Source organism: Dichomitus squalens, assembly GCF_000275845.1.
Source record: "Dichomitus squalens LYAD-421 SS1 unplaced genomic scaffold DICSQscaffold_16, whole genome shotgun sequence".
NCBI classification, from domain to species: Eukaryota; Fungi; Basidiomycota; class Agaricomycetes; order Polyporales; family Polyporaceae; genus Dichomitus; species Dichomitus squalens.
This window is the reverse complement of record NW_006766898.1, coordinates 275,605-288,196: the sequence shown is the minus strand read 5'-3', so window position 1 is coordinate 288,196 and position 12,592 is coordinate 275,605. Positions and strand designations below refer to the sequence as shown.

Below are 12,592 nucleotides of genomic sequence, written 5' to 3'. Positions count from 1 at the left end.
TCTCCTTCCTGCCTCCCGTAGAGCGCTGGGCTCACGAGGGCACGTATCCTGTCGCCGTCCTCAAACACCTTCGCAAGCTCTCGGTTACCCTTCTGGACTACTGCACCTCTGCGCGCGACTCGTTCCACCTATTTCTGTCCCACCTCCGGCTGCCGGCGAATTGCGCACTGCGCGTCTCGCACAGCATGGACTTGAGGATCTACCCTGGAGTCGTTATCCCTGCGTTGGAGCGTATCTCAGATGCTCACGTCGTCTACGATGCACTGCGTTGCTCATGGTACGCAAATATCGATCCGGCATGCTCTAGTTCCACAAGCGTGCTCTCCGTTCAAGCCGTCGGCAGCTCAGAATGCACGATGCCAATGCGCCTCGACATCAGCGCAGGCCCACACACATATACCGAGGACACTGTCAGCCTCGTCCGAGAAACCTTGTCGGTGCAACGATTTTCAACCGCGACACGGCTCTGGATCTCTGGCGCCCACACCTATCACCTGTTGCGTGGCCCGAACCCTGTCCTCGCGACGCTCTCTTACGTCCATACCCTGATTCTCGTCGATGCCACACTTGTCAACCGCGAGGACCTGGCGCTATTGTGGCACTCAGATGCATCTGCATCGAACCTGACATCTCTACCTTATCTCACGACCCTTTTTGTCCGTCTAGAGCAAGCGCAGCAGCTCGCAGACGTCCGCGAGGTACTCTGTCATCGTCTATCCTCGGGCTATCCGATTCGGCGACTGCTGGTGGGCTACGATGGAATGTTGCACTCAGCATGGGAAGAACAAATTCGCGATCGGCTGGGTAACATGGTTGAGGAGCTTTTCATCGGAGTTGATGCCTACGACAGGATGTCGTGGTGTTCAACTGTTCCCCGCGTTTGCACCGATGAAGAGGAGACGAGCATATACTGGCCCCCCTGGAGATAGCAGCCCCAGAGCCATTGCAGTCCCGGCGTGTTACGCACGATGATGCAAGGGGAACTCTCGGTCAGTACAACTGGTTCCCTCTCGGCATATACGGCCATCCATGCATGGAGCTATTGCTGACCAGCTGCTCGTATAGGTCACGATATAGTCCTCTACGGATCACTCGCGTTTCCACCCACGTTGGACACTTGAAGTAGAATGCAGTGCGATGAACATGGAACAAAAATGAATTCTGGTCATGGTATGAAGATCGTACAATCAACTTCCAACATATCCGGATCCCGCAGGCGCAGCTATGTTATCGCATGTGGCACAATAGGACATCATATGCAAGACCCCGGTACACTACTCGTCGTGTTCTTGACATGCGCCGCCAGTACATCATTTGCACACAGCACACCTTTGACAAAGGCAGCAGACACGATATTTGCGCCCTGAGGGCTCGTATGCGTGTGGTCGTTCGGGTAGAACGAGTCCACGGTCGAAAGGCCGAGGCTCTGGAATCGATTCGCGACATACTGCCCGTGGTCGACGTAAGCCGCGCCGATGGTGCTCGCCGCCTTCTGCGCGTAACCGACGAACCGCGACGGGGTATACTCGAACGTGCCCGACTCCCAAGGGTTATTTGGTGTCTGGCTGCTGAAGATGACGTTCGCGCCCTTCGCCTGGAGCGCTTTGCCCGCCTCCACCTCGTAGAACACGAAGGTGTAAACCGTCTCGCCGGTGGTAGGCGAGGTACATGTTTGCTCGCCGTCTCCGGGACAGTCGGTGCGCCCGTTGTCGGTCGTGCTAAGTGAGCCGCCGTCGTTGTGCCCGAATTCGATCACAACAAAGTCGCCAGACTTGACGGTATCGACGAGGGTTTGGAACCGTCCCTCTTCGGTGTACGAGCGTGCAGAACGTCCCGCAACGGCGTCGTTGACGACTGGGATGTTGAGGGAGTACCCGAGGTACTGGCCCCACCCTGTGGTAACCCGCACTCACAAGATTCAGTTACATGACTGCGTACAGCAGGCCTGGCAGACGAGACCCCACCTTCAGTTCCTGATCCACCGCCGCCTTTCGCCATAGTAGAGTCACCGGCGAGGTAGACTGTGGGTGTCGCTCGTTTTTCGAACGTCCCATCCGGCTGTGATCGTGCAGCAGCACTAGCGACGAGGACCGGGAGCAGAGCAACGACGAGGAGCTTCATGGCGGAAGACTTCTAGGCGTAGAAAATCAAGGTTTGGTAAGAGTCTGGCAAAGGCACCGCCCTTGGCTATCATGGCGGAATACCCATGGATTTATACCTCGCTACATCCCTTCGTGAATGTATGCCGGTTCTCTGTCGGGCCGTCAGGTATAGGCAACCAGTCCGGACCGTGTGTTGTAGTACCATATGCCTGGCCCGTCGCATTGGCCCTCCTGATCAACGTCGTCCAACGTGAGCGAAAGAGTTTCGCGGTGGTGGAGCATATGCTCTCGTGGTTCGAATGTCGTCTGACCTTCGCGGAACAAGGCGAACTTATTCCGGTGATGTCCCGTCGTCTCCATGCAAGCCTTTGTGCAAATCTGGTTGCTGCGAAGTTACATCACTTGACGATGCATGCAGTCAGATGTTGCAGCACCAATTGATGTCACTTCCCTTGGCATTTGGACCGAGAGCAACTGGGGTACCACCTATATCTTCTGAAAGTCGTTGGTCTGATGGATCTTGTTGTTGGCCTATTAAGTTCTGTGGCCTATGAATTAGCCCCATCGAGTCACGAAGACGGTACGAGCGTTAGGTTTATCCTAACTGTCGCCACAGTACATGGGTAGGGAGCTACGACATAGCTGGTACATACGTTTATAGCGGTCGATTGCGCACTGACCCACTTGGGAGCGTGATGCTACTCTGTGGATACGTACGCTGAATGAAGAATGCCGTACGTTGAGGGAACAGAATGGCTGCGCGTCACACGTTTTGACTGTTATTGAAAGAAAGCGAGGAGGAAATGTTCCGAACATGAGTAAGAAGTATACTCTGAGCAACGCTACGACTGCTGCCAGAACGAATTGAGACTCTGTTGCCCAATAGTTATCGTACAAATGTCTCAACACCTCCCAGTCTTGTCATGCCAATTCCACCAATACCGCGGGTAGCGCTGCAGAGAATCAGATGCAGGAGCCTGGAACACTGCCTGTCGTGTTCTTGACGTGCGCCGCCAAAACATCGTTCGCACATAGCACGCCTTTTACGAAGGCCGCAGACACGACATCCGCGCCCTGCGGACTCGTGTGAAGGTGGTCCATCGGGAAAAACGAATCCACGATCGAAAGGCCAAGGCTTTGGAATCGGTTGGCGACGTACTGGCCGTGATCGACGTACGCTGCGCTGAGGTTGCCCGCCGCCTCCTGCGCGTATCCGACGAACCGCGACGGCGTATACTCGAACGTGCCCGACTCCCAGGGATTATCGGGCGTCTGGCTGCTGAATATGACGTTTGCGCCCTTTGCCTGGAGCGCTTTGCCCGCCTGCTCCACGTAGTACACGAAGGTGTGGACGGTCTCGCCGGTCGTGGGGGAGATGCATGTCTGGTTACCGTCCCCGAAGCAGTCAGTGTTCCCGTTGTCGGTCGTGCTAAGCGAGCCGCCGTCGTTGTGCCCGAATTCGATCACAACGAAGTCGCCAGACTTGACGGTATCGACGAGGGATTGAAACCGGCCCTGGTCCGTGTACGAGCGCGCGGACGTGCCGCCAACAGCGTCATTGACAACTGGGATGTTCATGGAGTACCCGAGGTACTGACCCCAGCCTGCCATAATATACAGGATGTTCGTTACATACACACGCGAACGTGTAGCAGATGAAGCGCACCTTCGGTCCCGTTTCCTCCGCCGCCCTTCGCCATAGTAGAGTCACCAGCGAGGTAGAGCGTCGGCGTCGCTCGTTTCGCAATCGTTTTGTCCGGCTGGGGCAGTGCGGTGGCACTGGCAATGAGGACCGAGAACAAGACGAGAACAGACAATTTCATGGCAAAAGGCTCCAAGGAGGTCGAATGACTCGTTTTGTATGAGTTGAGCGAAAGTCCAATCTGAACCTTCATGGCAGGAAGTCACCTTATACCTCCTCTCGTTGCGAGCCCATACCGGCCCTGCGTCGGGCCGCCTATACAGAGAACCACTCCGGCCCGTACATGACCTGTTGCATTGGCTCTCCTGATCAATCCCGTTCGTGGTTGGGGTGACACAAAGTCTTCGTCGTTCGAAGGTCGTCTGATCTTCACGGAGTCAGGCGAGCTTGTTCCGGCGATGTCCCGACTTCCTCACATACCAAGAGGGAAACGCATTTAGTGCCCTTGCACCGGCGGCATCATGACTTCAAAAGTAGCTTCAACATCTCGACTGAAGCATGGAGCGAGCGGCGTATTTCTCGGAGCTGTTGGGATCGAAAGCTAGATTTCCGCCCTGGGCACAAGGCGGCCGGGAAGGGTACGCACAGGGTTTGGAGAAGAAACCGCATCACATGATCATGCCTAACGAAAATAAGTACTACGTCAAAAACCCGTCAGAAGAGGTATGACGGTCAGGTTGCACGCACCTCCTGTTCAGGTATTAAGTGCCATATGGATCGCACTTCGCACTTCTCGCGGTCACCGGATACCTGCTGAAGCCAGTGGATTCCTAGGGTGCATATAGTCAGAGATGGTACGCATTTCCAGAGCTCAACATCCCAGCATAAACGCAGGCAGAAGTCGAGGATCTTAAGCAGCAATCAAGCTGCGTGTTCTTATTTATCCTTTGTGAAGCACGCACTACGGAGTAGCACGAGCGGAGACTGACCTCTTATCATTGCAACCTCCGCCTTGGAGACTGTCAGAAGCTAAGGTATGATGTGATCCGCGACTGGCTTATGTACTAGTACTACCCGACTAGCGGTCCGTGGTCTATCTACCACGCAGCAGGTAAGCGGTCCAAGGAATAGGTCGTACTCATGTCCCTGTATCGAGTTTCCAACTAGGATACAACGGCAAAACGAGGCTTAAGAGTGAGATATCTCTATGATTGTACGATCAATAGAATAAGGCAGAGAGATGGCGCACGCATGGCCCTCAAGCCTGGGCAGTCGCAGCCTCAGGCGAGGATGACGCCTTGGCGACCAAGAACGGGGGAGGGATAGCAGCCTGGGGAGGGGTTACTCCAGCCTTGAGACAGAACTCGGTAAGCTGATACCGGAGCGTAGACCACTGCTGCCGCAGCTCTGCGAGTGAAGAGGGCCCGTCAGCCTGTATATCCATCATGGAGCACGTTCGTGTGAATCCACCCACCGTCACACGGCCAGATCCGCATCAGGTACTCCAGCGGCTGGATGTGCACCTTCGCGGCTTCCAGGGCAATCAAGAGGGTAGGATCAGCTTTGTACAGTAATATTGCACTGTACAGGCACGCGTCCATCAGCCTGCAGGCTGTTGCCGGTTACAAGGTGATGAACATACCGGAGTATGTGTGCGATGAACCAATAGCCGAGAAGCGGCCTGTTGATCAGTTCGCTCTTCGGGTTCATCTGTGCTTCGTCCCATATCTTCTGCGTCACTGCCATCTGCGTACGCACTGGACGTGTATCACGGTAAACGTCAGGACGACTCGAAGGACAAGGGATCGTAAGACGTACGCCATAAATCTGCCTTGCTGCGATAATAAGTCATGATCCCGAGCCTAGCATGAGCTCCGTGTAAGCAATCGTGATAGTCCACCTGAATAGCGGCGGCGTCAGGCACGTACGATGTGACTAGCGGCGCGTACATCCTGAATTCGTGAGATATGAACATCCGCGTGCTGTGCGAACATTTCATCAGGACACGAGCTACGGTCGCCATGAAGGCCTGCAGACTCACGTAAACAGGAACTCCCGTGCCTGAAACAACATCCCTCCCTCCAGGTTGCATGTGTGTTGGTCCAGAGCCGCCTCGATGGCATCCGCTTCGAGCCACGCATTCAACGCATACTCCGCTCGCTCCATCGGCCCGATGTCTGGATCGCTCCGTCGCCGTACACTAGTGTTCCACAGTATCATAGCGCGGAGACACAGGTTCCAGACGTTATTCTGGCGTACGGGTGCCATGCCTCGCCGGCTGAGCTCTTCTCCGGGGAAGAGAACCGCATACTATCAAAGAAATCAGCAATCCGGGGTGATCAAATCCAAGCAACAAGAATAACTCACATTGCGATAATCCTTGATAAACAAATGCATCCTTTCCTTCGCGTCTGAATTGTAACTGTTCTGCCCCGCTGTAAGCATCACGCTCGACCACACGAGTCTCCGGCACTCCTCCTTCCGGACCTCGCCCTCGGACATCGCGTCCGGCCACATCGTCGTCGCCTCCCAGAGCGGCGCGATCTCCGACACAGTCGGCCACTGCTGCTTGAGCGTGTACCGAGCACACGCGCACCTGCCCTGTCCCAAGCCCGGACGGTCCCCCGCCGGGATAGCTCCCAGCCCCGGCCCAGCGCCGCCGCCCATGTCGATCCCAAGCCATTGCGCTCCTAGATGCGCCTGTGCGTCCGCGCCGACATTAGTGCAGGCTGCGCCGTGGACAGCGTCGGCAACCGTCGCTTGTTGGCCCGACGACCAATCCTTGCTGCTAGCGTACGTCGCGAAGAGCGAGTACTGCGCCTCGGGTCGATCGGCGTCGAGGTTCGTCAGATTGAGCAGCCGGATCATCGAGTCGAGCAGGACGATCGAGTGTCGACACCGGTCCCAGCCATGCGTAGGGTGGCCCTGTATCTCAAAGTAGGTCAAGAACTGACACGAAAGCATTGTTAGCGTCGCTTCCCAGTGGCAATAGAAACATAAGCATACCCATGCGGCCTGCACCAGCCCGACGTCCACCCAGTTCGTGCTGAGGCTCGCCTGCAGGGCCGCATGCGCCTGCTCGACCAGCGCCTGCGCCCTCGCGCGCCCCTTTGCGCCTTGCCGCAGCTCCGAGCTCTGCACGTGCGCCCCGATCGCGAGCATGCTCAGGAGCAGGCTCGGCTGGATCGCGTGGCGCTTCGCGGGGTCCAGCAGCGTCTCGAAGAAGCGCGGGAGGTGGAGGAAGCTCGCCCAGAAGATGGACGCGCGGAGGATCGCGCGGATGTCTGCGAAGATCCGCTTCGTCGTCGTGGCCCGCTGCTTCGCGGTGAGCCCGAGCGCGTCTCCGAGGTCGCCGTCGGTGTCGTAGGAGGCGTAGGAGACGAGCAGGGCGTCCCACCACGTCTCGCGGGCGAACTGCATGTTCGGCGCTCTGACCATGAAGGGAGCGCGCCCCTTGCTGCCGTTAACCTGCTGTCCGTGTTCTGGCGTGTTTGTGGCAGGGGGCGGGGGGAGCTCGTACGACGCTGGATCGTTGGGGTCAAAGTTTGCAGGATCAAACCCTTGAATGATCGCCTAGACCGGAAACAACACACAAGTTCAGCATATGCGTTCGCAGCGCCTGAGATCTGGTGTAGAAGTACTGACCTCGAAATCCGTTTCAGAGTCATGTGCTTTGGCCCTACGTTGCCCTTGCGCATCCGAACTGCCCGAGCTTTGTACGCCCGGCGATGTACGTGGAACAGTCCCAGGACGTGTACGAGAGCCTGGTACTTTATCCCGCCCACGTCGCTTTGGTGCGGGTTCGTAGTCGCATACGGTTAGGTCGGGATGCCGCTTCCTACAGGTGAAACAGACAGGTTTCGCACCATCGCAGCGGACCTTGCGATCCCGGCTGAGGAGGTCTATGTCAGTAACTGGATGGACGTTTCCCAAGGATTTTGGGGAACCTTTGCAGCACATGAGGGCAACATGTGCGAGGGCGATACTCAGTCGTGGACTCACCATTCGCGACAAGCGACGTAAACGCGGGTGCGCGGCCTGCCCTTGACCGTCAACGGCTGACTGGCATCCAAAGATATCTTTGACTTCTTCGCCTGCCGCGAGCACCCCGAAGACGGAGCCGACGAAGATGAAGAGGAGTACCCAGAGCCATTTGTGAGAGGTTCTTCAGGCGAATGAGAAGAGGTGTAGCTTGAGGAGGAGGGACCAGCTACGGCCGCAGAGGATGGTTCTGGACTAGCACTAGCTCCCGACGAATGATGCGATTCTGGGAGATGGTCGAGCCAAGTGAGCACGTCCTCCGCGAGCGGGAGGTCTCCTTCAAGGTCGTACGGAGGATCATAGAAGCTTTCGGAAAGAAGGGGGTCCATGGGATACTCGGCGGTGCCAGTACTGAGGCAGAGGTGGTCGTAGGATTGTGGAGTGCGTCTTGGTTACGACAAGTATGGTACGAAGCTGGGCAAGGCTCGAGCCTCAGGGGTCGCGATGCCGAGTGCGCGCGTCCGCTCTGGCGTCGCGCTCGCCTGGCCTCTGCCCGGCCCGGAGAGAACCTTCTCAATATGCTGTGCCGCGCGAATTGCGTTCTGCGCATAAGTACCGCTAAGTATGTAGTATGATTCAGTTTCTGTCCCCGCCAAAACCACCGGTCGCTCACACCCAACGCCGGGCAGCTAAATATGAGTCGCAGCATATGCACCTCAAGGCAAGCAGAGCCGAATTCTGCCTTGAACAATCGCGATCGAGCTACATCATTATTCGAGGAGCCAAACGCATTCGGTCTACCGAGCTCAACAAAAGCAAGGACGGCAAAGAGTACACAGCCTATCGAGATCATACAAAACGATGTACAGGCCGTACACGGGTCTTCATCTTCGTCGAGTGCCAGCCACGTCGCAGGCGCATCGTATCGTACGCCAATATCCCCTTTTGATCTCCTCAAGCCGACTCCTTCGAGATCGAGTTCGCCTACCCAGCCAAACGTCAGCTTCCCCCCGTCCCGACGACACTCAACATGAAGCCGCACAACGTACCGCAGAGCCCAACTCCACATGATCCTTCTTCTCCGCCGCGCGCCCGCTCACCCTCCCGCTCCTCCCCTTCCCCCTCCTCCCAACCGTCAACAAGCCCAAGAACACCAACGCAGCCACCGCCAGCCCAAACACCGCAACCGCCAGCCCCGCGCCCAGAAAACCCGCGCCCACCGGCGAGATCCGGTCGTGGTGCCCGCCCAACGCCACGCCCCCAGTGCCGTTCCCCGCGAAGAGCGCCGCGCACCCGCGCTCCTGCGTCTGCCCGCACACGTTGCACCACTCGAGCGTCGTGTTGACGCCCGCGGGGGCGAACGCGCCGACGAACGTCGCGAGGGGCACGTCCGCGCCCGCGTTCGCCCCGGTGCCGTCCCAGCCGGGGAAGCGCATGGGGTACGCGCGGTACGCGTCGTCGGTGCCGTTCTTGAACATGAAGCGGATGACGGGCGCGGAGCCGGAGCCGGACGCGGGCTGGCGGACTTCGAGCACGACGGACGCGGCGTAGTTCACTGCGGGAGGACGGGATGGGGATGAGAGCGCGCGAAGCGGGGGCGGAAGGGCGGCACGTACCGATGGACTCTGGGAGCGCGCCGTCTGCGACGACGCCGGTCATGTTGAAGAGGCTAAGGAAGGGCTTGTACGCGATCGCGGAGTAGTGGAGCTTGAGCGGGTCCGACGCGTTTGCGATGCGCTGCATGGCCGTCACTACGGACGGGATCATCGTGCGGAATGCGACTGAAGAGAGGGCATCCTCTCGTCAGCTCCCTTGGGTATCAGTTGAGCGAACGTGCGACGCACTGTTGCCGATCCCATTGAACGAAGTGTCGCTGAAGACGTTGTACTCGTGCCAGTCTGCAAGGTAGCGCGCCATGGGAAGGAACCCATTTGGGAGAGCATTGGCGAACGTCGCGTTGTGGATCGACTGCACATTCATGTAGTCAAATATCTGCGCATATCCATCGGGCCAGTCAATTCACGGCCGCTCGGGTATACGGAGCAATCGGACGCATACATTCCACTAGAACCATAGTAATCGTAGTCAGTCATGCAACTCAACAAGTCTCAACAACCAAACAAACCGATACACGTACCATGTTCTCCAGAGTCACGGGGCGTCCGTCCATGTACGGCCCGAGTTTTTCAAGGAACTGCGCAACCGACGCGTTCATGGCGGCGAATGCAGCAGAGTTGTAGAACGCCGTCGTGTGGTCATCGAACGTCTGCCCCCATCCCGCCCTCAGCCGCATCATTCCCCGACATATCACTGAAAACTCACATTGCAGTCCGTGAACCCCTCCAGCGACACATCCTCGTTCGGCTCCACGGACTCGACTGTGCGCACCCATCAGCCGTCCCGTTCTCTCACCTCACACCTCACACCCCATCCCCCAAGACAGCAGACACGAAGCCCAAAGCGCCGACGACTCACTGGGGATGTACTGGTAGCCGCTCAGCGGGCTCGTCACGTTCGTCCCGTTCGCGAGCAGCGTGCTCTGGAGCGGCGTGGGGGGCCACAGGCCCTGCGTGAGCGCGACCGCGCTGTCGAAGATAACGCCGCCCTCGCCGCCCGCGTCCGCGCGGACCTGCACCTGGCTCTGCTGGAAGAGCACGGAGGCGTTCGCGATGCCCTGGATGAACGAGGGCGAGGCGGGGTCGAAGTACAGGTCGCGGATCGTCGTGCCGAGCTGGAACTCTTGTTCCTGCGGGGCAGGAATAGTCGGTCAGGTAGCGTTCGCGTTCGTAGATCGCGTACACTGGGGGAGTAGAGAGAGAGAGAGAGGGACGGCTTACCTCGCCAAGCGGTGTGATTGAGGTCGCGGACGCGGTGTACGTCTCTGGGTCCTGGTAGAACCCCTCTCGATCACCATGGCGCGCAAGTATCACGACACCAAGGACAGTGCTCTGCTCGTCTGTAGCCATCTCGTATACCGGTAACGTTCACTGACAGAGCTTGAGAACGAGCAGCGGATGGGTTGGTAGACCCACTGACCAGCGGCAGGACGGGTGGAGGACTCGCGAAGCTCAAAAGCAGACCTCATGGCGGGCTTGAGTCATATGTACCTTCTGCTGAGTTTGATGGAATTCTAATTCGACGCGTCGATGTTGGGAAAGCCCAGCTTCTGGATGCCACGGCTGCTGATTTGTCAAGGTTCATGGCGTGAGGCTGCGACCTGATATTGAAGAATAGGCAGCCTCAAGCAACCCCCGGGCGGTTCGTGTCCAATGCCTCGATGCCATATGCGCAGATTTTGTCAAGCAGCTGCTCCCCGAAGTGACTATGCGGTTTCTGAGTAGATGCGTAGCTAGGAGACGCGTGAACAGGGCTGGTACGATCAGGAAAGCCAGGCTCACAATGAGAAGTAGAAAGTCTGAGTTAGGGACAGGACAGGATGCACGTTGTCATTCCAATCCTCCAGAGACCCCCCAGGGTGCTATACGATATCTAGCCGATGCTATCTAAGCGCACATGAACTACGGCAGCTGAAAAGCCCCCGGCGCGAACACATGGCGTCCTGCGTCTGCTTCGCACGGAACCCGCGACAAGCCCTCGGTTTACCGGATGTTGGCCTACCCTAAACTCGTGGAAGATCATAGTCTCGTTCCCATCCGTTCTAGCGCTTACAGACAGTACCGCTAGAACGTCTGGTGCATTTCGGGCTCGGCAGAGGGCATTGTGACGATCAGTCACACCACGTGGGCTGACTAATGGCACGTGAGGGCTGTCGACACCGCATCGCGCGAGGCTGTTACCAAAAGATTGATGCCTGTTGTGTTCATGTAATCGATACATGCGAGAACGCGATCCTCGAGAGACATCCCACCAGCCTCCATGCTGTTGCTGAGCGCGCGGGTGTAGTTCTCGTATAGTGTGGAGCGCGCATGCGTGCGAGGAGGAGGGTCGGCAAGGGGAGGGGGTGAGGAATCCACTTCTTCAATACATGAGTCCAGGTAATCGTCAGGATCAAATTCCCCGAGATCATTGTCGAAGGCTAGATATTCATCTTCCGCAAGCATAGTGGAGGTATAGTTACTAGTGTGACCCCAGAAGCGACGGCCCAGAATGTACTTCGTAAATATCTCCCTCGCATCTTCCCCCATAAATCCTGAACTTGGCACACTTAATCTTCATCTTAGACAGTATATACCTGTAAACTATGAAGGCAATCGGTTGAAGTTTGCTTCGAGCATCGTGGAGTTACACGTCTGACCCCAGAAACGACGGAAAGGCGCCCCATAGATTGTCACTCATGGTCACAGTGCCGAAGGCTGCCGATTTGAACACCGCCATGATCAGTCGCTTAATAACGACGTTGGCGGAGGCAACACTAGTCGAGGCGCTCATAATCAAAGTCAGCCTTATCTCGGCCAGTGGCTGAATGTCACGCTCCAGAGACCCCCTTCCCATTCCTCAAGTACCGCAATCCGTAGTCCTTCAAAAACTCAATAAGTATACTCAGTTAACATGTTCAAAACACTTCCTGCAGTTACAAGAAGATCGGCAAGGCCGATCTCTTTGTGGCAACTTAACAAGGTTAGTAAACCCCTGGAACCCTACTCGGATTGACTTGTATCGGGAGCAAATTCCTCCCGATTTCCTTCGTTCTTTTTGGGAGTGATAGTTCAGAAGCACATAGTCTCATGTGTAACATTTGCACATTTATTGACAGGGAAATGCGAGACCTGGAGGCGTGTCAGTCGCTTCTGGGGTCAGGCGCTTAATCCGTCGCTTCTGGGGTCGCACTAGTACATGCAGACAGAAGAACGAGTGCGCGACATCGATCCCTCGTCCCGTCGTGCGCCTCCGATGTGATGTTGTCACG

The 12,592-nt window shown here is 57.1% G+C and overlaps 5 protein-coding genes across 5 annotated transcripts; all 5 read right to left on the bottom strand.

Moving 5' to 3' along the window:
* Positions 1-521: 521 nt before the first annotated feature.
* DICSQDRAFT_87084 (SGNH hydrolase) lies at positions 522-2,175 on the bottom strand. The gene is made up of 3 exons (XM_007366172.1): positions 1,965-2,175; positions 1,066-1,893; positions 522-989 (listed from the first exon to the last, which is right to left on the bottom strand). The coding sequence occupies exons 1-2, from the start codon at positions 2,119-2,121 to the stop codon at positions 1,253-1,255; spliced, it is 798 nt and encodes a 265-aa protein (XP_007366234.1). The 5' UTR covers positions 2,122-2,175; the 3' UTR covers positions 522-989; positions 1,066-1,252.
* Positions 2,176-3,065: 890 nt separating this feature from the next.
* Positions 3,066-3,925, bottom strand: DICSQDRAFT_170555 (SGNH hydrolase; the record flags this gene model as incomplete). Its single annotated transcript, XM_007366171.1, has 2 exons — positions 3,066-3,706; positions 3,769-3,925. 2 exons carry the CDS (start codon positions 3,923-3,925, stop codon positions 3,066-3,068), a joined length of 798 nt encoding a protein of 265 aa, XP_007366233.1.
* DICSQDRAFT_180990 (uncharacterized protein) lies at positions 3,885-8,142 on the bottom strand. The gene is made up of 14 exons (XM_007366170.1): positions 7,747-8,142; positions 7,390-7,636; positions 6,751-7,317; positions 6,112-6,693; positions 5,786-6,054; positions 5,673-5,726; positions 5,563-5,606; positions 5,387-5,501; positions 5,219-5,325; positions 4,734-5,151; positions 4,492-4,574; positions 4,225-4,426; positions 4,011-4,171; positions 3,885-3,953 (listed from the first exon to the last, which is right to left on the bottom strand). The coding sequence occupies exons 1-10, from the start codon at positions 8,112-8,114 to the stop codon at positions 5,003-5,005; spliced, it is 2,502 nt and encodes an 833-aa protein (XP_007366232.1). The 5' UTR covers positions 8,115-8,142; the 3' UTR covers positions 3,885-3,953; positions 4,011-4,171; positions 4,225-4,426; positions 4,492-4,574; positions 4,734-5,002.
* Positions 8,143-8,568: 426 nt separating this feature from the next.
* On the bottom strand, positions 8,569-10,770 carry DICSQDRAFT_155442 (phosphoglycerate mutase-like protein). Its single transcript, XM_007366169.1, has 9 exons — positions 10,563-10,770; positions 10,201-10,471; positions 10,048-10,103; positions 9,863-9,991; positions 9,784-9,789; positions 9,570-9,717; positions 9,342-9,506; positions 8,775-9,280; positions 8,569-8,709 (listed from the first exon to the last, which is right to left on the bottom strand). Exons 1-9 carry the CDS (start codon positions 10,689-10,691, stop codon positions 8,680-8,682), a joined length of 1,440 nt encoding a protein of 479 aa, XP_007366231.1. The 5' UTR covers positions 10,692-10,770; the 3' UTR covers positions 8,569-8,679.
* A 704-nt stretch (positions 10,771-11,474) lies between these two features.
* On the bottom strand, positions 11,475-11,786 carry DICSQDRAFT_170552 (uncharacterized protein; the record flags this gene model as incomplete). Its single annotated transcript, XM_007366168.1, has 1 exon — positions 11,475-11,786. The coding sequence occupies one exon, from the start codon at positions 11,784-11,786 to the stop codon at positions 11,475-11,477; it is 312 nt and encodes a 103-aa protein (XP_007366230.1).
* Positions 11,787-12,592: the final 806 nt, after the last annotated feature.